Below are 23,158 nucleotides of genomic sequence, written 5' to 3' on the forward strand. Positions count from 1 at the left end.
TACTTTTTATTTATGTATGTCTGTAAGTTGTTGCTATTGTCGGGACCCCTTGAAAACGAGATGATGCATCTCAAGGGGTTTATCCCAATAAATAAAATGTCTATATGTAAGACATTCAATTTTCCTTGAATCTTAATAATATAAAAGGTAAACCCAGGCCTGAAGCTGTTTGTTTCACTTTGAGTAAGATGACAAACGGCAGTGTTTTTGTCACATAACAACAAGCCATACAGTATGTTGTAAAAGATGAGGCGGTGCCATCGTAAACAAAATAAAAATAAAGTTCAATAAACCTTTGCTCTGTGTGCCTGTTTTTGGCTCACCATCTGACTCCCATCAAGTCCCCATTGGCATCCATACAGATGAAATCAAGCAGGGAGTTTCATACAAATACTTGGGTGTAATGATTGACCGTCTGCTGTCATGGAAGGACCACATTGAATATCTGTGCAAAACAAAGAATGTATTTTCTCCGCCGTCTTAGGTCTTTTACATCTGTGATCCTGTCCATTCTACAGTACTGCAATACTACCTGGTACAAGTGTTTGACAGCAGCTTTCAAATCAAAACTGCTCCACCTGCTGTCCAACAACATCATCTCTGACCCAAACCATGTTCTGAACAGTGAATATGAACTGCTACCATCTAATGGGAGATGCAGGGTCCCACCATTCGATAAAGTCAGACTGAAGCACTCCTTTGTGCATCAGTCAATCCTCACAGTAAATACAGAGCTACATCCTAAGCTACAATGGGAGGTGTGTGGCGCAGTGGGTTGTGCGTTGGTGTTGGGGTTAGGGGGTCACAGGTTCAAACCACACTGCAGTCAGCATGTCGTTGTGTCCCTGAAGACACCTCACCCCAAATTGCTCCTGTGTCTAACAAGTGACATGTGATGTAATGTACTTTTAACTTTTGGTAAAGAGTATTTTGTTGGCACTACTTTATGCATTCCACTTGAATTGAGTTTGCAGTGTGGTGGTGATGCAACCTCTACTGAACACAACTAGAGATAACAGCAGAACGTGTAAATAAAAAGTAGGAGTGTGTGTGTGTGTGTGTGTGTGTGTGTGTGTGTGTAGGGGTGTGTGTTGAACTTTGTGCTCGGTTATTACCAGTTAGAGTTAATCCAGGAGGATCTTTCAGCAGAGCGATTCCTCTGACTTTACTCTGAGCAGCTGCTGTATGAAGCCAGTCATCTGAAACAAACGGAGCTTAAGTTTGACTTTTTATTTACATTTTTATTAGTGGTTTTTCAGTTTCTGAGAGGCAGCCATGATTAGCCGTAACTTTAAGAACGTGCTGGTGGTCTCTGTCGGGTTCCTCTCACTTTTCACGGCTTATGGAGGCCTGCAGAGTTTACAGGTAAGTGGAAAAGTGTATTATTTATTAAACAGAGTTGTGATATTGTCCATTATCCGTTCTGGATTAGTTGAAGTTGTTTAAGCGATTTTTTTACTGAGACCAGTAAATACACTGTTAATGTTACGGTGTGTGTAGGAAGCAGGACCCAAATGCAGATTAAAGTGACAAAAAACTCCTTTATTTCAAGGCCATACTATAACATAAAGACTAAACCGAACACTCACCGAGGAACAAGCCATATCACAAGACGAACCGACAAAGACAGACAGAAAAACCAGAACTTAAATACACACAAGACTAATTATACAAACAAGACACAGGTGAGGAGGGAGGAGAAAACACAGGGACACCAGGTGCACACAATCGGGTAATAAGACACACCAGGGAAACTAACGACAGGGAACCACAGACAGATCTAAAGACAAAACACAACGCAGACAGAAAACCAAAGACAGATCTAGACAAGACACAACGCAGACAGATCTTGACTGTTACAGTAATGAAGCTGCTAAAACAAATGCATGAACTCGTTTTTCAAGGTCTTGTTGAGACATGAATGTTCTAAGTCTGGCTATGTTTTTCAGGTGATAGTATGCTGATTTAGTAATTGTGTTAATATGGGATTTGAAATTGAGGTCGGGGTCCAGAACTACGCCTAGATGACTCACCTTTTCCGATGTATTTAGCAGTAGGGCTTCCAGTTTAGCGCTTACTCCAGCCCATTCCTCCCAAAGATAATTGTCTGTTCTTTTTGTTTAATTGTAGGAAAGTGTTGCTCATCCAGCTGCTGATTTGTTCCATGCTGTTGGTGAGGGGTTGTAATGGTCCGTAGTCAACAGGCTTTATTGTGATGTATAACTGAGTGTCATCCGCATAATTGTGGTACGACATTTTGTTTACTTTTAGGATCTGGCCTAGTGGAAGCATGTGGAATATGTTGAATAGAATTGGACCAAGAATCGACACACATGTCATGGCTGTTTGTACCAACAGACAGAAAAAAGTCCTTGTCCTGCAGACACGATATGAACCAATTAAGTGCTTTGCCAGATAAACCAACACAAGTCTGTCTAGTAATATTTTGTCCACTGTATAAGGCGGCACTGCTTAAAGTTTATTTGACAGCAAAACTGATGTTAACGGTTCTGTTGTGTTTATTTTTCGTCTATACTTGAATACAGTTTGCAGTGGCAGGAACAGAAACTGTGAGACTGTGAGGATACACTGTACACTAGAATGACTATACTACAGAGTTTTAAAATATCCTGTGCCCTTACATTTGTATTTAGCATTATACCCTTACGGTAAGTCCAGAAAAGCATTCAACAACCTGCAATTATATAGTGCACACGTACTGATTATCAAAACATGTATTTTAATAATTGACAGTAAAGTGATTGCCTGGATTGATTGTTTGTCGTTTTAGGTTTTATAATCCCCTAATGGAAGAAAGAAATAGACCTATAGTTAGGATGCAACTTCTGGCAGCATTTCTGAACAAGAAAAGTCAAAGAGTTTCAGAAAAAAATGAAAACAAAGTGTTTTTGCACGAGGCCATTTCTCCATAGCTGTTCTGAATCCGGGGAGCGACCCCAGAGGAGAGAATACGTCTCACGGGTCGCCAGATGGTTGTGGAGAAAAATAAAACACAACAAATAAAATAACAATATTTTAAAAAGGGAAATGGGACCTACAGTTATCATGTGCCAAAATGTTTAGAGAATAACAAATATTTGACAACTTCCCATAATGCAGTGCTCTCCAGACACATTAAAGAGGCCCTATTATAATTTTTGGGTTTTCCCTTTCCTGTAGTATATAGGTTTTAGTGCATGTAAATGGTCTGCAGAGGCTAACATCCCTGTGTTCCCTCCAGAAACGCCTCCATTGGACTCCTTTGTTTACTCCCGGAACATAGTGACATCACTACGTAACACTCACGCTCCTATTGGCTAACGCTCCAACACATTGTACCTGATAGGCTAAGGGGCGGGACATCTTTAAGCAGGTTGACCAATCACAACACTGCCGGGCAGCTGACCAATCAGAGCAGACTGGGCTCTGGTTTCAGGCGGAGGGTGAAAAGAGGTGCTGCAGCACAGACAGTATGAGAACAATAAAGAGCTTTTTGAACATTAAAGCATGGAGACATGTAGAGACACTACATACTGATATACACCTGAACATCAGCAGGAGAGGACTCTTTAAAGTAGAGGACACTTACATCACTGATATACACCTGAACATCAGCAGGAGAGGACTTCTTTAAAGTCGAGGACACTACATTTCCGTGTTGATATACACCTGAACATCAGGCAGGAGAGGACTCTTTAAAGTAAGAGACACTACATACTGATATACCACCTGAACATTCAGCAGGAGTATTTGGACTCTTTAAAGTTAGAGACACCTACCATACTGATATACACCTGAACATCAGCAGGAGAGGACTCTTTAAAGTAGACGACATACTGATATACACCTGAACATCAGCAGGAGAGGACTCTTTAAAGTAGAGACACTAAATACTGATATATGAACCTGAAAATTAGTATCATGTGTCCTCTTTAAGAGCGATCAATGTGTTGCAGCTGTATTTTCTTCAAGTCACTTTTCATATAACAAAGTGATAGATATATGTGTACAAAGGGCAACAATTTGTATGTAAACACTCTCAGAATATAATGAGACTGTAATGTCTTTAAACATCTCTACTTTCTTATAAAGGAATGCAATCGCCAAAAGAAGGACTCAAAATATAACACGTTTCATTTGAACCTGAAAATGAGCATCATGTGTTCCCTTTAAGAGCCATCAATGTGTTAAGAGCTGTATTTTCTTGGCGGTCGTGCCTCTGAAGTGTTGAAGTGCTGCTCTAACAGAGGTTTGTGTGTCTGTGTGTGCAGAGCAGTCTGAATGCAGAGCAGGGGATGGGCGTGGCGTCTCTGAGCGTCATCTACGCCTCCATCATCGTCTCCTCCATGTTCCTGCCTCACATCATGATCAAAAACCTGGGCTGTAAATGGACCGTCGTGGCGGGCATGGCCTGCTACGTCTCCTACTCCTTCGGAAACCTCTACCCCGGATGGTAATCAATAATACTACACACACTAATAAAATACACAAAAGCGGTGTTGATACCTGGCCGATTCTTTCTATCAAAAACTGTTAATAACGCATTTGTTTGGATGCACTTTGATTATCCCAGCAATGTAAAAAACACCACGCTCAAATAAATAACCGTAGAGCTGCAACTAAGGAATTGCAATTTTAAAAAAATTGTACTGATCCAATTAATAGTTTACAACTAATCAACTGCTCAATTCATTCTTGCAGCTTATCCAAAACTACAACTTTTAGAAGCATTTTTTAATTGGTCAGCACCATTCAAACATTTGAAGTTAAATTCAAAGGTGCATCGTTTGCGCAAAAGTTACATTCTGGGAGTATTCACTTAGAAATATGTATATAATTTAAGTTTAAAATACAATATAGCCTATACTTTGATGACAATTGTTGACAGATAAGGCTTAAGGCAAGATCGAATGATAATGGCCGTTATCGAACCCTACTATTATTATTATTTATTACATTTTAATTATTATTTTCATGTGGTTTTATTATCTATTTATCACTTAATACATTTTGTTCAAATATTCTTTTTATTATTTATATTATGTGTTTTTTTCTTATTTAATTAAAGATATTTTTGGGGGATTTAATGCAAAAGAAAATACCTGTTTCTTTGTTTTGTTGAACTTATGCTGCCTGTAAAGAAACTAGTCTGTAGTCTGAGCAAAGAACATGTATGGAGCTACCAAAAGGAAAAAAACAACTCTACATTTTCTTATGATTAATAATAATACAGGGTGTCCGCGGGGTCTTCAAAAGTATTAAACGGCATTTTCCAAAGTATTACATTGTGTAGCTCAGGGGCGTCGCCTGGGGTAGGCATCCGGTGCTTTAGCCCCGGATGTTTTTTCTTTAGCCCCGGACAACTTCTCCCTCAATAATATAATACATTAACCTACTTTACCTATAGGACAGACGGCAGGAATGTAATTTCACATGTTCAGTGAATGCAACACAGAGGCAACCTCTGTGACAATGTTTAAACTTTAAACTGTCAGCCCCGGACGCGGAGATTCTGAAGATGGACATTAGACATTTCTTTAATAAAAAAGACGGCAATTCTCAAGTGGTGGCTCACACAACAACCCCAGAGCCACCACCTGAGCCAGATGAACAAGGTATGTACCTGTCAGTAAACTTACAAGTTATGCGAACATGTAAGCAAAGCATAAATTATAACTACGTTGACGTTACTTTGAATCGCGCGGGTAAGCTAAACCGTTAGCAAGTAGCTATAGCTAGCCAGATATATTAAATAAACACTTTGTCATACAATCTAAATGTTGTGTTTTTTAGCGTTTCTTGGTGATTTCAATAGAAAGCTCTCTGGGAAATGTTGACTTACTGTCTGTGTTCGACATGAAGCTAGAAGCTACCTTACAGTAGTACACAGTTGATCCTGATTCCTGAGTCCTGTCAGTTAAAGTGTTTCATAGTTAGCTTAGCTAAGCATCAACCTAGCACTGAAATATATATGGATGTTATGTAACAGTATTTCTGAGAAAAAGTCATCTGAAATGGTGGCATAGTTGTCACTGCTTTACGTGTCGACAGCATGTTTGAACGTATTTGCAGCAGTACATGTGGCTGTCTGGCCACTGACGTTGCCATAACAACACCTGCATTTAAATGTGCAACCTCTTTTTGTGACAGATTTTGCATGAAAATATAATTCTTCTGATTGATATTTCCTATTGACAGCTAGTTTCTATGTGAACATTATGAGATGGACAGCCAGCTAACAAGCTTTTTATACAAATATTTCAGATCAAAGCCAATCCAGTGAAAGGGAGCAAGGGACACTATGCTCCCAAATATTAAGCCTTGACCCCCATCTTAAAGTTGATATGATCAAAAAATGATCTGCATTGTCGGAGGCCTTTTTTCCTCATTATCATGTCAAATTGTAGAGCTTTCCTAAGTGTTGAATGCAGAAAGATGACTATATTAGAGTATTAAATGAAAATGACTATATTAAAGTTTTAAGTAAATGTATTAAGTGAATTACTCAAACTGCATTTGTATAGGAATGATTCTGTCCTATTGGCAGATAACTACTCTTAACAGTGATATCTACAAGAGGTTTCCAATGTAAATTTAACTATTTTCAATTGGTTAGTATTACATTTTGTGACAGTGTGGTGACACTCATTTTAATGAAGACAAATGTGTGTATCTTGACATTCATTTATTTGACAGAGCTGGAAACTGATTGACTTACATACTTGTTTGTGTTTACCTACACAGTCATCACAGATGAGCCAAACAGAGTAGAGGATGAAGAAAGGAGAACAGGAGAAAGGGACACACAAGAAGGAGAAACAACAGACAAGAACAACAATGGAGACAACAATGAACAGGAACACCAGAACAGACAAGAGTCAATGAGTAACATGACTGATTTAGGGACTGCAGATACAAGTCAAGGCAAGTGAGACATCACTGCTTTCCATTTGGCCAGCAAAAGAGATCATTTCAACCGCAAACAGCAAGAGATGAGGGATTATTATTTCCTCCTTCCATCCCTTTTTTCTGTTTAATCTGATTACTAGCAACTTCTAATAATTTGACATAGTTTATGATTTAATTGGAAAATGAAGTGTTTTTAAATAATAAACCCGTTTCTGATTCTTTGATTTATTTTTGACATATGGGTGTTGAGAGATGTATCCATATATCTTAATGTTGCTCTCAAAGTGCACAAGATTGATGCTTTTAACTTCAGTATTTAAAAAAAATCTTCTTGGGGGACCCCAGAGGAGGTGAGTTCCCCCCAAAATAGCACTTTACCTCTGCTTATGTAACTCCGGTGTAGTGTCCCCTCGTCAACAGATCACTCAGAGCTGGTGATTACTTTCCTGCATTTCAATGGACAGCATATAAAAAGGACACGTGAGCTGCATTGCTTAAGAGATCCTCTCATGCTATCTCTTTTACAAAATAAGTGTCCAGTCAACAACAACACATCAGTGATCGTACAGTAATAGTGGTAGTATATTTTTCACAAGCAATGTGAAACATTAAACTTATACAAACTGGTGTACAAAACTCACATACCTGCGTTGATCTCCTGTCTCTACTCTTTCTTCTCCACATCTCTTGTCCACCATCAGAGATTGCAAACATTTCAGAAACAGCTAGAGGTAGGGGACAAACAACTTGTTCGCTGGGCATGTCAAAAACCTCCCTGCTTTGATCAAGACTTTAGGGAGCCTTTCAGCCCCTCTAGCAAAAGGACTGGAAAGCAAGCTTTGAAAATTCAGTACCATCTGCATGCTGTCATGTTCCAGACACTGCTCTCAACCACTCAGGGCCTGCACAAATACCTGCAGAAAGAAACAATTGACTTGGTGCAGGCAGTAGATTACAAGACAGCAGTTGAGAACACACTGAAAAGTTACCGAAGTAACGAGAAAGCACATGAGGTCTATGACAAGACCAAGGCCCTGTGCAATGATCTTGATATTCCCGAAACTGTGACACAGAGGAAGAAGCGTAGAAACATGGAAGACTTTGTAGTCAAGGCATCATGTGGAGCAATGTGAAACATTAAACATAAATAAACTGGTGTACAAAACTCACATACCTGCATTTCAATGGACAGCATAAAAGGACACGTGAGCTGGGTTCTGGTGCTCAGATTAGCTATTGATGATCACGTTGATAAATCATATAAAACAAATAGCCAATCACACAAAAAACATGTTGCTGTGACTGCGTGAGCATTAAACAATTAACATTAAACTAAACAAACACAACAGTACGTTATTGTCCTTATAAAATAAAAACATACATTTTGTCCACCGAGATAATACAGGCACCTTACGGCCCGTCCACACAGCAGCTTTTGGCGATTTGTCCACCGCTTCCAGCGCGTCTCCGCCCATTGACTTTGAATGGGGATGACGTCACTTTCCCTCGCTTGTCGCCGAACTGCATTGTGGGGGGGCGAGGCGAAGATTTCCAGGATTTCCAGGATGTTCAGGATTCCAAAGTTGTACATTGTTCAACTTTTGAGGCTGAGCCTGAAGCGACAGCCAATCAGATCCGTTTATGCAAATCTGACAGTTCAAGCGCTAGCCAATCAAACCGCGTGCAAGCTGGGAGAACGAGACCCGCAGTTCATTTCTATATTCCACAAAAATGGAGGAGAACTTAGTTATTGCGGTAGCAAATCACCCGGTTCTTTATGACCAGTCCCTATTTACTTACCGGGATACAAACCGGAGGAACCAGGCATGGGGGGGAAACTGGTAGGTTTTCGCTCGTTTGGGGATTTTATATCCAGTTTACTTCGTTGCTAGTTTACTTTGTTGCTAGCAAGCATAGACAGTATCATTAGCCAGCATGGAATGTAGCATAAAATAGCACCATAAACATTAATCTCATAAATGTTCAAAATGTTAAAAAAATAAATGTTCATCATAGCCCTTCCTATTTGACAATAGTGTAGAAGAACCGGGTTTTTTTGCTTTGTATGTCGGGGGCGGGATATTCATGTGATATTCATGTGATTGGTTGTTGGTCGCGAAATCCCCAAGCTGTCAGACACGCCCAGCTCCAGGATTTTCAAGATTTGGTCAAAGCTGCTGTGTGGACACCGTTACCCTCAAGAGATCCTCACGTGCTATGAGAATCTCCCACAATCCATTGCCGTAAAAAAAGCTAATGCAGGCACACGTTTGTGACACCAGATGGCGCAATTGTGTATGTGCGTGTGGGGAGTCTTGCAGTAGAAAATGTGACTGTAGCGCCGCCACTGTGGGCTGAGCCCCGAATGTTTCCAGGTCCAGGCGACGCCCCTGGTGTAGCTTGTTTTCAATAAGTATATACATGGTCCAAAGAGGTTGTATTCTACAGTCTGCCTGAATGTAATCATGGCGTAGGTGTGTAGTGTGATTCTGTGTAGTTTATTTATGGCATCCCGTTGGGTTTGACGTCATCTGAACAGGACATCGCACGCTCACTGCTTGATAGCGCGCCAAGGTCCGTTTACGCCGGTTGTTAAACAACATCGTTATGGGGAAATGCAAGTCTGCGTCCAAATGGTTGGAAGATAAGGAGGAAGGACAATCAATACTGTATATAGTCAATGTGAGGTCAAGTGTGTCGCCAAGGTAACCGGTTAAAACTCAAAGTGGCGATGAGGTCTTAAAATGTACGGAAAGGGTCTTAAAAAAGGTCTTTAAAGGAATTACATCTGACTTCAGGATTCCTGTAATAATAATGATATTTTCTTTGATTAAGTATTTCTGCTCTCTCTCTCAGGTACACCCTCATCCCCACCTCAGCAGTTCTGGGTTTGGGGGGGGCTCCTTTATGGTCGGCTAAATGCACGTACCTGACCATCGCCGGGAACGCTCAGGCGGCTAAAGACGGGAAGAAAGGATCCGACGTCATCAACCAGTACTTCGGCATCTTCTTCTTCATCTTCCAGTCGTCAGCGGTGTGGGGGAACCTCATGTCGTCACTCATCTTCGGACAGGACGGCAACATCGGTAGGAGAAGCCCTGGAAGGGAATAACATACAGGAGATATTAGGGATAGATGTAGGGGAAAAGTAGTAATATTCTATTGTTTTATATGGAAGTCATTTTTGTATTATTATTTTATCATGTTTTCTTTTTATAATTGAGTTAATTATTATAATTTGCTCTTCTTTATCGTGCAGTGCCTCATGATATCATATTTTCTAAAAAAGCTATACTTTTGTTTTTGATACTTCAAGTATATTTTACTGATAACACTTCAGTTTAACATCACTTTGTAACACTTGCGCTTCTATTGGCTAGCGCTCCAACACATTGTAGGCTACGTGAACAAAATGTGTATACTTTAAAGAGTCCTCTCCTGCTGATGTTCAGGTATATATCAGTATGTAGTGTCTCTACTTTAAAGAGTCCTCTCCTGCTGATGTTCAGGTGTATATCAGTATGTAGTGTCTCTACTTTAAAGAGTCCTCTCCTGCTGATGTTCAGGTGTATATCAGTATGTAGTGTCTCTACTTTAAAGAGTCCTCTCCTGCTGATGTTCAGGTGTATATCAGTATGTAGTGTCTCTACTTTAAAGAGTCCTCTCCTGCTGATGTTCAGGTGTATATCAGTATGTAGTGTCTCTACTTTAAAGAGTCCTCTCCTGCTGATGTTCAGGTGTATATCAGTATGTAGTGTCTCTACTTTAAAGAGTCCTCTCCTGCTGATGTTCAGGTGTATATCAGTATGTAGTGTCTCTACTTTAAAGAGTCCTCTCCTGCAGATGTTCAGGTGTATATCAGTATGTAGTGTCTCTACTTTACAAAAACCTAGATAACACATTACAGGAAAGGAAAACCCCCAAAAGGAATAATAGGGCCCCTTTAATTACAGTACAAGAGTAAATGCACCTACTTCCTGTGTTTAGCTGATGATGCACAAACTGGGCAAAGTCTAAGTGCTGACTGACCACTTTTTTTTTATGGCTTTAATTTATAGAGACTAGTTGTGTGTGAGCTCTGAGTGGATGATGTTACCTTCATCCGTTTATCATTTTATTGCTGTTAATGCTTCCCAGTTTATCAGCTCACATGATGTCAGGGGCATTTCTCAGAAGAACACCACAAAGATTTTTAATTATTATTCTATTTCCGGTGCTCAATTTGTTCTATAGGCTATAGATTATCTTGTTGACAACTAGCTTACATATAACATACATTTATACTGAAGCCCTGAGAGAACAGCAAGAACAATAAATCCTTATTTCTAAGACTGTGTTTATTTTTACTCAATATAATAGATGTCTTATTTATTTTATAATCAGTGTTTCCGCTTTGAAAGTTGCATTTTATAACAAAGAAACATGCGATAATATTTATTTATAATAATTAACAATACACTGTTAACTGAACTAGATAACTGATGAGTATATATACAAACATGTCTCTTAAGATATTCATATTTTTAAGTATTCTTTTTGTGTAATGAAATGGATGTATATCATTGTCTTTAAAAGGGTCTGCATACATTTTTATTTTCTCATTTAAACTCATATTGTTGGTTCTATGACTTATTGAAAACAATTTGTCCTAGAAGTTACACACTTAAAAGTAAAAATACACCCACTAGTTGGCTTCGGCTTCTTTCTTTGTTCGTGTTCTTGGTGAAGAGCGCTCTGAATGTAAATGTGTGTGTGTTTCCTGTCAGCGATCATCCCGGAGGAGCAGCTGCTGGCGTGCGGAGCGGCAGACTGCAGCCTGAACCTGAACATGAACAGCACCTCCACCCGGCCCGCGCAGGAGCTGGTGTGGACGCTCGTCGGATGCTACATCGGTAACTTCTACTATCAGGGGCTATATATTATTTGAAGGCATGTTTGGGCACTGGGTGTAATTGTATATATATATTGGAGACTATGGCAAGCCGATTTAGCTTTTATTCATTTCTGGAGGATATTAAAAAACAATTCTTACTAGTAACAATGTTTATTTCTGATATCAAAAATTCTATTTTAACTAGTTAGAATGCAAATTCTTGATATCAGAAATTCAATTGTAACTAGTTGTTCAATTGTAACTAGTTGTAATGTGTATTCTTGATATCAGACATTCAATTGTAACTAGTTGTAATGTGTATTCTTGATATCAGACATTCAATTGTAACTAGTTGTAATGTGTATTCTTGATATCAGACATTCAATTGTAACTAGCTGTAATGTGTATTCTTGATATCAGACATTCAATTGTAACTAGTTGTAATGTGTATTTCTGATCAGAAATGCGATTTAAACTAGTGAGAATTGCATCGTTTTTCTCATTCATTTCAATGGGTGTTGGCATTTGAACTGATGCCAATTTGCCAATTTCTGATATCAGTAATGAAATTGTTACTAGTTACAATTGCATTTGAACTAGTAAAAATACCAATTTCTGATATCAAGAATTCAATTTCAACTAGTCGAAATGCCAATTGTTGATATCAGAAATACAATTTCAACTAGTTATAAATAAAAATTGAATTATTGATTCAATTTTTTATATCAGAAATAAACATTATTACGAGTCAGAATAGATTTTTTGATATCCTCCAGAAATGAATAAAAGCTAAATCGGCTTGCCATAGAAGACAGGTGGAGATGGGAGTAGAGCACTAGTAGGCACATGGTTTTTTACCAAGGTGGTTCAAGCAGGAAAGAAAGAAAGCCATAGTAAAGGCTCAAGGAAAGTAAACCTGTTCATTGTACCTTTGTGATAGGAATAAAATGCACAGAACTAGCGATCTTGTCTGGACTTGGATCATTCCCTGCAATTTGCTATCTGGCGCCTCAGCGACAATCATACTTTTAAACTATGATGTTGGCCGCTACAGGTGTTGTGTAAGTGCCGGAGAGCACCTATGACTCGCGCATATGGACATAGTTTACGATATAAAAAGTGTGCAAATGTATTTAGTATTCTATCCAAATGGATTACCAGATTTCGTTTTGTTTCACTTGCCTCTCACGACTTCCGTAGTTTGGAAATTGTGTTGCAATTTCTTATTATTAATTGGGTATATTTGTGCTGGATGGTCTTATAGCAGTGAAACCAAAAAGTAACATTTGACAAAGTTCCCATAATCCTTATATTTTTGCTTTTATACCAGAAAAAAATAACCCTAAAAATCTTGTTTGATTGAAGTAGTACGCTGCTGGACAGTCTTGCACTAATGTACATTCTCAAAGATATTGAAATGCCAGTTATTTTGTATATATTGATTGTTGTGCTTTTATTTAGGTCTTAATGTGTGCATATAAATGGGTCTTTTGATTGTTTATATACATATTGTTATATTTTTTTTTATTCGGGATTGTGGGAAACGGTATGTCGATCTCTCTGTCTGTACACACAAACTGAAAGATGGACAATAAAGTTGACTAGTAAATTCACATTAAGTTTCTCTTTACCAAACCTTCATTGTCTTGCTGTATTTTAGGCGTGGGGGTGCTGGCCATGATCATCGTGGCCGTGTTTCTGGACAACATTGACCGGGAGCAGTCGAGTCACTTCAGGGAGAACCGAGAGCCGTTCTCCAAGACGTTCCTCGCCACGTTTCGGCTGCTGAAGGACTGGAGGCTGCTGACCCTCATCCCGCTCACCATGTACAGCGGCTTCGAGCAGAGCTTCCTGTCCGGGGAGTACACCAAGGTGAGGAGGCCAAATTCATTTTATATGCTACACAAATATGGCCAGGATCCTTTAAATTTTCGGATTATTGGGTTGCAGATTAGAATGTTCCAAAGGGGGGATTGTTGAGCATGAAACACTTGACATAACTAAAGGATACGTTAAAAAAGAAAGTAGAAAGAAAGTGAGGTCAAAGAAAACTATTGCTGCTAAAAAGTTAGCAACGATCGAGTCAGAGCTAAACATTTCAGATGTGTGTATCTCACACTGCACTGTCACTTTTATTCATGTACCTTTGTTATTCATGTTTTATTATCTGTACTTTGTCTTCTCTGTATCTGTGACACTATACTTGTATGCACTTGTCTTGTTACATTACATTACATTGCCTTTAGCTGACGCTTCTATCCAAAGCGACTTACAATAAGTACATTCGACCAGGAAGACACAACCTTGAAGAAAACAGAATCATATAAGTACATCATGCAGGTTTCATAGAGCCAAACATTTCAAGTGCTACTCAACTGGCTTTAGATAAGCCAGCCCTTTATTAGTATAAAAGTGCTTCGTTTATAATTCTATCGCTCGAAGTGGAGTCGAAAGAGATGAGTTTTCAGTTTGCGCCGGAAGATGTGCAAGCTATCTGCCGTCCTGATGTCAATGGGGAGCTCATTCCACCATCTTGGAGCCAGGATAGCAAACCCACGTGTTTTCGCCGATGGGAACTTGGGTCCCCTTCGCAGCGAGGGCGCAACGAGTCGTTTGGCTGATGCAGAGCGTAGTGCACGCGCTGGGGTGTACGGTTTAACCATGTCCTGGATGTATGAAGGGCCAGATCCATTCGCAGCATGGTACGCAAGTACCAGTGTCTTGAAGTGGATTCTAGCAGTTACCGGAAGCCAGTGAAGGGAGCGGAGGAGCGGAGTGGTGTGGGAACATTTAGGAAGGTTGAAGACCAGACGAGCCGCTGCATTCTGGATGAGCTGCAGAGGTCGGATAGCACATGCAGGTAGACCAGCCAGGAGGGAGTTGCAGTAGTCTAGGCGTGAGATGACGAGAGCCTGGACCAGAACCTGAGTCGCTTTCTGTGTCAGCTGGGGACGTATCTTCCTGATGTTGTAAAGCGTGTATCTGCAGCAACGGGTTGTAGCAGCGATGTTTGCAGTGAAGGACAGGTTGTTATCTAGGGTCACACCCAGATTCCTTGTAACTCCTCTATCACTAAATACAAATAACCTGCTTTCTAAATCCATGTTTTGTGTTTCTCTGCAGAACTACGTGACGTGTGCGTTGGGCATCCATTACGTTGGATATGTGATGATGTGCTTCGGAGCCACTAATTCCGTTTGCTCATTTGTATTTGGGAGACTCGCCCGGTACACAGGGAGAGCCGCTCTCCTCTTCTTTGGTAAATCCTCATATTTCAATGTTTGTTTCCTAGATTTCTCAGGAAAAAAATTGCCTTTTTAGCATTTTCCAGCTAAATCAAGAGGGTATTTTTATTGTTGATTTCGCTTAAATTGTGGGAGATTTTTGTCAATAATACAATAATAAGGAACACTTCATCTTATAGTTTGTTAGTTTGAGATACATACTTTTCAATGGACAGGCAGGAGTTAAGAACTGTTCATACATTTGTAAAGTAGAAGTATACATAAGCAACTTGTTCCTCACATTTTTATTAAAGTATACTAACGTTATTCATCTGGATTTGTATCTTCATGGTTGATTGCAGCTTTTATAAGTCATTTAGGATAATAGTGTCAGCTAAAGCAAATGTGGTGTTACACTACAGCTCACATGCATATAATGATACAGAACAATGAGACTTAAAATGTGAACATTGACTGAATAAACCTCTGATTTGTGTCTGTCTTCAGCTGCTTTGGCGAACTTCTCCTGTATCATCGCTCTGTTGTTCTGGAGGCCTCACCCCGACCAGCTGCCCGTCTTCTTCGTGTTTCCCGCTCTGTGGGGGATGGCCGACGCTATCTGGCAAACTCAGACCAACGGTAAGAAACTCCTGTCAGTTTTATATAATAATAATATTGAAAAGGGTCCGAAGATAAGCTTCCCTTTAGTCTTACCTGTCAGAAATAGTAGAGCAGGTGGACTCTTTTTCTTCTTCTATTGTTTTATGGCGGTTGGCAAACAGCTTTTAGGTGCATTTACCGCCACCTTCTGAAATTGAGTGTGGATCAGCACGGGGTTAATCTAAATTCTTAATGTAATTCCTGTCCTTTTTAAAAACCTAAATACTGCCCTGCATGCTACATCCCCTGAACTCCTTCTTAAAGTCTCTGCTATATTTAATTCTGTTTGATTTCTGATCAGTGCTTCCTTTAGTAATATACGTTCTTGATGGTATTTGGGACATTGCAAAACCAGGTGGACTCAAAGGCAACAGGAGCTTTTACAGAAACAACTTAACGTCACAAGACTTAAATACAAATTGATCTGATGAGGAGATGATAAACAAGTGGTTGCAGGTTCAGGTGAAACTAATACATAAGTGAAGGGTACGCTATCAAAAAAGGTGGGAAAAAGACAAAGGCAGGAAGTGAAAGGCAGACATGACACAAGGAGAGTTTACTTTCAAAATAAAAAAGGAAAGGGAGCCAGGATTCTGACACAGCACTTCTTTAACATTATATAATTGAACCTTTCTGCATTAATAAGTTCACGTTAAATGACTAAACCTATGTTATATATTTTGTTGTGTTACATTCACATCAACATTTTCAAAACTAGAGAAATGTTACGCTGTGTTTAAAATCTGGTCATCTGTAACTGTGTTGTGTTCAAAACCCCTTTGATCAAGCAGTTCAAATCAAAACTGCTAGAAAAATATGTTGTATCCAGTTTAAAGCCAGATTTGTGTCGCTATACTTAGACCGGATGAAGATTTTAGTCCTCAGACGCCTACATCTTAAAGTGCACCTATCATGTTATTTTTAGGCAATAGCATAGGTCTCAGATATATGAAAATATATTAAAAACATGTCTATGAAGTGTTTTGCTCAAAATACCAAACAGATCACCCGTTCTAGCCATGCCTCATATCCCTCTGTTTCACTTCCTGTTTCAAAAGTGCTGATTTGGGTATAAAGCTTTAAAAAAGCAGTGATGAAACACCATATCATGGATTATCAAGGATTCTCTCTGAAACAGTTTGGAGCTCAAAGGCTTTCTCTCTTGCCGGTTATACCACAAGGTGAGTTCCTTTTTATTTCCTGCTTCTTCACACACATGCTCTCCAGTACAGGTTAGCTCTGAGTGTTAGCGATGCTAATGTAAACACCGACCATATTACGTCCAAAACAGTCGGCCATTGTTTCTGATAGCAACGTTTCTGATTGGGCCGTGGATCCACATTTCAGATATTACGTCATATCGGACGCAAAACTGGATCAGCTCCGTTGTTCCCCCGTTTTTAGAGATTTGGGTACGGAGGAAAAGAGAGAGGGTTTTATTTTCTGACGCTGCGTGAGTTCCCCGACATACAGAGGACACATATTTATGTATAAAAGACATCAAAAAGTGCATTTTGCATTTAAGTTATAAGAGATACACCCTGAATAAAAGCTGGCAGTAGCCCACTGTCCACCAAAACTGCTTTGAGTGTTTTGCTTGGACTTTATTACCAGGTCCATTTGTTTTCAAGAGAAGACATGTGTGTTTAATTCCTCTCGCATTGAAATCCTCCCAAATGTTGAAGAAAATCAAAAAATTCCCACAAAGATGCCACACTATTGAATTGTCATCAATCTCTGCTTTTGTTCAGTTTGAGAGCCCCCTAGTGGCAGAAAATATACATGTTGTTTCTTTAAATGTCTTCCTTATATGTCTATATGTAAATGAGTTGTTTTAAAGGTCTCCTATTATACTGTTTTTCATCAATATATTACATGTCTCAGATATATACAGAACATGTCTCTGAAGTGTTTGTCTCCAAACGCCAAACAGATCATTGCAGCATTACCCATAATCCCCTCTGTTTCAGCCCTGTTTCCAAAGTGCTGATTCTCTGTCTGTTACTTTAGATGAAAATAAGGAGCCCCTCCCCACGCCCCTCTGAGAGACATTTGGTTAAAAAGAACTCAATGGTGCTCTAGGAGGAGATTCAGGTGATAAGGTGGGGGGGGGGTTACCTTGGTTGCTGATTGGCTAATGGTTACACAAGACAACACATCGTAATGACATCATAAAGTGGCCAAAATCTGATCAGCTCATTTTCAGACAGGTTTTTATAGAAATGGATCAAAAAGAGAGAGAATCTTTGTTCCTGAAACTTTCAGAGTCTCTCTCCACAGAGGGGACACATGTTGATGTAGAAGAGACATGAAGAAGAGGGGACACATGTTGATGTAGAAGAGACATGAAGAAGAGGGGACACATGTTGATGTAGAAGAGACATGAAGAAGAAGGGACACATGTTGATGTAGAAGAGACGTGAAGAAGAGGGGACACATGTTGATGTAGAAGAGACATGAAGAAGAGGGGACACATGTTGATGTTGAAGAGACATGAAGAAGAGGGGACACATGTTGATGCAGAAGAGACATGAAGAAGAGGGGACACATGTTGATGCAGAAGAGACATGAAGAAGAGGGGACACATGTTGATGTAGAAGAGATGTGAAGAAGAGGGGACACATGTTGATGTAGAAGAGACATGAAGAAGAGGGGACACATGTTGATGTAGAAGAGATGTGAAGAAGAGGGGACACATGTTGATGTAGAAGAGACATGAAGAAGAGGGGACACATGTTGATGTAGAAGAGGGGACACATGTTGATGTAGAAGAGATGTGAAGAAGAGGGGACACATGTTGATGTAGAAGAGACATGAAGAAGAGGGGACACATGTTGATGTAGAAGAGACATGAAGAAGAGGGGACACATGTTGATGTAGAAGAGACATGAAGAAGAGGGGACACATGTTGATGTAGAAGAGACATGAAGAAGAGGGGACACATGTTGATGTAGAAGAGACATGAAGAAGAGGGGACACATGTTGATGTAGAAGAGACATGAAGAAGAGGGGACACATGTTGATGTACAAAAAAACATGAACGTGTGGATTTTGCACAATAGGTGACCTTTTAGTTACATTTCTCTGCTTTCTGTCCCGCAGCTCTTTACGGGATCCTCTTTTCTCGGCACAAAGAGGCTGCGTTCGCTAACTACCGGATGTGGGAGTCCCTGGGTTTCGTTATCGCCTTCGCCTACAGCACCTTCCTGTGTCTGGAGACCAAACTGTACATCCTGCTGTCTTTCCTGGTGCTCACCGTCATCACGTACCCCATCGTGGAGTATCACGAACGCAAACACCCAACACCGTCTATACAGGAGGCCGGGCACCCGACCCACAACAAGGACGGCTTCCACAAAGACCAGGGAAAAATCGTCGCCCAGACACAATTGTAGAGACAGATTTACAGGAGTTTTTGTTTGTTTTTTTGCACCCTGTTCTGGACATTAAGATGGAAATTAAGGGCCTCACATTGATGCCAAAAATGTTTCGAATTACCCTGAAGAGAATTATGGAGGTTCAATCAGACACTGCATCCTGATTTTTACTGGTTCAGCCACCCTCCCTAAAAAAAACTCCTTTCCCCTTGTAGAACAATTACAATACATTTCAGAAAAAGTAAAAAAACAAAACATAAATATCTATTCTTGTATATTTGACTCAATGAGTTAGTAAAATATATTTTGTTTTGTGTCTCATTTACCCGTGTTAAAACGCAGATTATGTACATACATGGTAAATGCAGGTAAAATAGAGGTTATATTAGTGGATCTTATTGCCTTTTTTAAAGTGTTAAAGGGTTGTTTTACATGATCAGGATTTGTGCCATTATGAAACCAACACATTTTCTACTAAGCAGTATTGTTTCACATCTTTTTTTTAATGTTACTGAACTGTAACTGAAAAGCATAAACTGTAAATGTTGTTGATAAATGTTGAATAAATGTTTAACTATTTGTGTCAAAAGCAGTGGCGGCGCCAGAGATTTTATTTTGGGGGTGCTGTGGGGTAGCGTGACGTTTCATAGAGGGTACTCAAACATTTAGGGTTTCCCATTAAGGTACCGGGCTCTACAGTGGAATGTTCTACTGCAACACTCCCCGCACGCACACATACGGGCCGTGTCTCAATTCAGGGGTTGCATCCTTCGAAGGGTGCATTCGTAGACCGCATACGTCACTTCCGCCGAAAGAAGGCTATCCCAATTTTAAAAAAGACGAGACTCCTCCGAATGCGGCTGTCACTACCCGATCTGCAGCTCTGCCCGATCTGCAGTGCGCATGTGCGAGATGGTCCGCCATATTGGACAACTCCGGACGGCAACCCAAGTAGGACAACATTGACACAGTGGCTTTTGGCAAAGCTCAAAAATAAAACGAGAGATGAGTTATTGTTATTACAACGTGACTTCACTATTATTTAACAACTCTTTTTATTGGGTTCTTTTATTTGGGGTTAAGTTCATTGTCAGAATAAGTGAGCAATGGATTTAACTTCTGTTAGACAGCTATCATACTGAATAAATATTTACTGTGAATGTGTGCAAAAATGTATGGTATATGGCTGTCTAACAGAAGTTAAATCCATTTCTCATTTATTCTGACAATGTACTTAACCCCAAATAAAAGAACCCAATAAAAAGAGTTGTTAAATAATAGTGAAGTCACGTTGTAATAACAATAACTCATCTCTCTCTCGTTTTCCTTTTGAGTCACTGTGTCAATGTTGTCCTACCTGGGTTGCCGTCCGGAGTTGTCCAATATGGCGGACCATCTGGCACATGCGCACTGCAGATCGGGCAGAGCTGCAGATCGGGTAGTGACAGCGGCCCACGAATGCGGCCTACTTTTTATGGGATTAGTTTTGTATCATAAAGATAAAGCAACACTTTCTCGGAATAAAGCAAAACTATGAGTTTAAAAGAAAAAAAAACTGAGTCAAGCAAAATAAAATAAATTCCAAAAATAAAACTATAAGTTGCAAACAAATCATTTGTGTAATCATGTAAACTATAAGTCTTTTTTCTTTGTTTTAACATAGGTTTGTGTTGTATGGGATTAGTTTTGTATCATAAAAAAAAACTAATCCCATAACTTTTCCCCAATTTGAAGGATACATCTGATGTACACTCCGCGGCCTACCATATCCCAGGGTGCAATGCGCGCAGGGAAGAGGGAGTTTTTTTCAAATTAAATGGCTTCCGGTCTCCCCAGCAGAGTGGATTTAAAAGCAGCAGCTAGCGGAGGAATCACTAATAAATGTGAGTATTGGGTACAGAAAAATTAAGACTTATTTTAAATATATGAAATAATATGATTAAATTACATCAGCTATATATCATTTACTTGTTAACTTACTAATGTAACATTACTGGGGGCTAAAGGAACAGCTTCATCTTATTTACCTGGACATGGTTCTCTTTATTTAATCTCCGACGGTGATCTCCAAAAAATTTTAAAGTAAAGTTTCTGGATCCTTTTCAGCTAATTTGCTAGCAGGCTGCTGGAGCAACGCAACCGAACAGCGCGTATCACGTGACGTATATACGAAGCGCTCCGTAGGCTAGACCGTCTCATTTCGTAGGCCGCTCGGTCCAGCCAGCCTACCCGGTCTACGTGGGCTGGGTACTCCGTGGACCGCGTAGGCTGCGTCAGCGCCATGCTGCATACTCCGAAGGATGCAGCCCCTGAATTGACACACGGCCACAGTGTACCGACTGTTACTATGAAGGCTCGATAATCAGCTCACGGCATATAGGTGTAAGCAGGGGTAAAGTACTATTTTTATTGCAAGTTGGGTGTGGACATAACATCCTCTAGGGGGGTCCGGGGGCATTTAATATTGAACTAAATGCATCATTCTGGTGCAATTTGAGAGCAAAATGAAGAGATCTATGGATACATCTCTCAACACCCATTTGAAACAGAACTGTAAACAGCTTTTCTATTTCTTTATGGATATTTTATAAATCACTCCCCTTTCAAACTTTATTCTTGTGTTACTGTCATAGTATTTAATAACTGTTTTTCATTTATGCTCTTATTTTTTTATACTGATCATAAACGTGTGCCTCAGAAATACTTATTAATCGTGACCAAACCGTTTTGTGACCCACTGAGATAACTTAGACCAGTGGTTCTCAACTGGTGGGTCGCGAACTCGCGACCCAAAAGCGGGTCGCGGACCCGTTTCGAGTGGGTCGGATGTGTGAGTGAAGAAAAAAAAATTCAATTTTTTTTTTAAACTTCTTTCTTTTTTTTTTGTTGGGGAAAATCAAACTTTTATTTTGAAGGCCCGATTTTCTAACGCTGTACATCAGGGGTGGGGAACCTTTTTCCTCTCAAGGGCCATTTCAATTTTATCAACATCCTCCGAGGGCCGTACAAATGATTGACCTCTGCTTAAAAATACTAAAATCACCGCCCATTCATTTCGCCTTTCTTTCATGCTGCGCAAAGAAAAAGCAACCTCTTAATCCAGATATCTTACCATGACTCGCGCATGCATGCACGTGCACGGTTGTGGCATGACCACTAAAACAGAAAGATATGGACAAAAGATGTGTGCAAATGTATTTAGTTTCCTATCCATGTGGACATGATTTAGGTGGGGGGGTGGACCTAACCTCCTCTAGGGGGGTCCGGGGGGCTATGCTCTCCCAGGAAGATTTGTTTTTTAAATGTTGAAGTTAAAAGCATCAATCTGGTGCACTTTGAGAGCAACATTAGGAGATCTATGGATACATCTCTCAACACCCATATGAAACAGAACTGTATGCAGATTTAATTTTCTTTATGGATATTTTACAAATCACTCTCCTTTCAAACTGTATTCTTGTTTAATAATAACAACCTTTTTTACTGTCATATAGTATTTTATACCTGTTTACTTTATTCTCTAATTTTTTATAACTATAATGATCATATAAATATGTGCCTTTACCTCACTGGTTGGAGAAAAAGCTTCTTATATTCGTTAGCATAGCTAGCTAACCAGATGCTAATAACAACAAAGTTATTGACTGTATGACAGGTGAACAGATCGCCACTGGGCTTTCAACTAAAGACACAGCCATGCAAAAACTGCGGCATGTGTACGGCTCCTTATGGGTACTGCTTGGAAGTTCCGGAGCGACGTTCTGGTACTCTCCGTCAGAACTGCACCCCTGTCAGACGAGATATGTACCACGTGATGACACATTAGGCTCGTGTTGTGTTCATGGACCCTGACCTTGGCCAGGAAAAACAGGCACTCGCTTTGTTTAATTTGTTTGCGGTCTAGATTTCTTTAATTTTTTTCTTTTTTGCGTGTGTTTATAAATTACCTCGAGGGCCGTACCAAATGGTCTCGCGGGCCGTATACGGCCCGGGGGCTAGAGGTTCCCCACCCCTGCTGTACATGCAGGGGCGGATCTACGGGGGACAACTGCCCCCCACTGTAGAGCCTTGCCCCCCCAGCTGCCCCCCTAACTTTTGTTTCCCTAAAACTGTAC

General features: G+C 40.0%; 1 protein-coding gene across 1 annotated transcript; it reads left to right on the top strand.

Moving 5' to 3' along the window:
* Positions 1-1,154: 1,154 nt before the first annotated feature.
* unc93a (unc-93 homolog A) lies at positions 1,155-19,635 on the top strand. Its single transcript, XM_034221824.1, has 8 exons — positions 1,155-1,365; positions 4,272-4,453; positions 9,766-9,995; positions 11,676-11,801; positions 13,443-13,654; positions 14,906-15,041; positions 15,514-15,645; positions 18,769-19,635. Exons 1-8 carry the CDS (start codon positions 1,276-1,278, stop codon positions 19,059-19,061), a joined length of 1,401 nt encoding a protein of 466 aa, XP_034077715.1. The 5' UTR covers positions 1,155-1,275; the 3' UTR covers positions 19,062-19,635.
* The last annotated feature ends 3,523 nt before the right edge of the window (positions 19,636-23,158 follow it).

This window comes from Gymnodraco acuticeps, unplaced genomic scaffold, assembly GCF_902827175.1.
Source record: "Gymnodraco acuticeps unplaced genomic scaffold, fGymAcu1.1, whole genome shotgun sequence".
In the NCBI taxonomy this organism is placed as follows: domain Eukaryota; kingdom Metazoa; phylum Chordata; class Actinopteri; order Perciformes; family Bathydraconidae; genus Gymnodraco; species Gymnodraco acuticeps.

Bases quoted from the DNA above. Each gene is read 5' to 3' on its own strand.
- unc93a (XM_034221824.1), top strand. From the start codon at position 1,276: ATGATTAGCCGTAACTTTAAGAACGTGCTGGTGGTCTCTGTCGGGTTC. The intron at 11,802-13,442 runs GTAACTTCTACT...GCTGTATTTTAG, and splicing joins GCTCGTCGGATGCTACATCG to GCGTGGGGGTGCTGGCCATG. The intron at 15,042-15,513 runs GTAAATCCTCAT...GTCTGTCTTCAG, and splicing joins AGCCGCTCTCCTCTTCTTTG to CTGCTTTGGCGAACTTCTCC.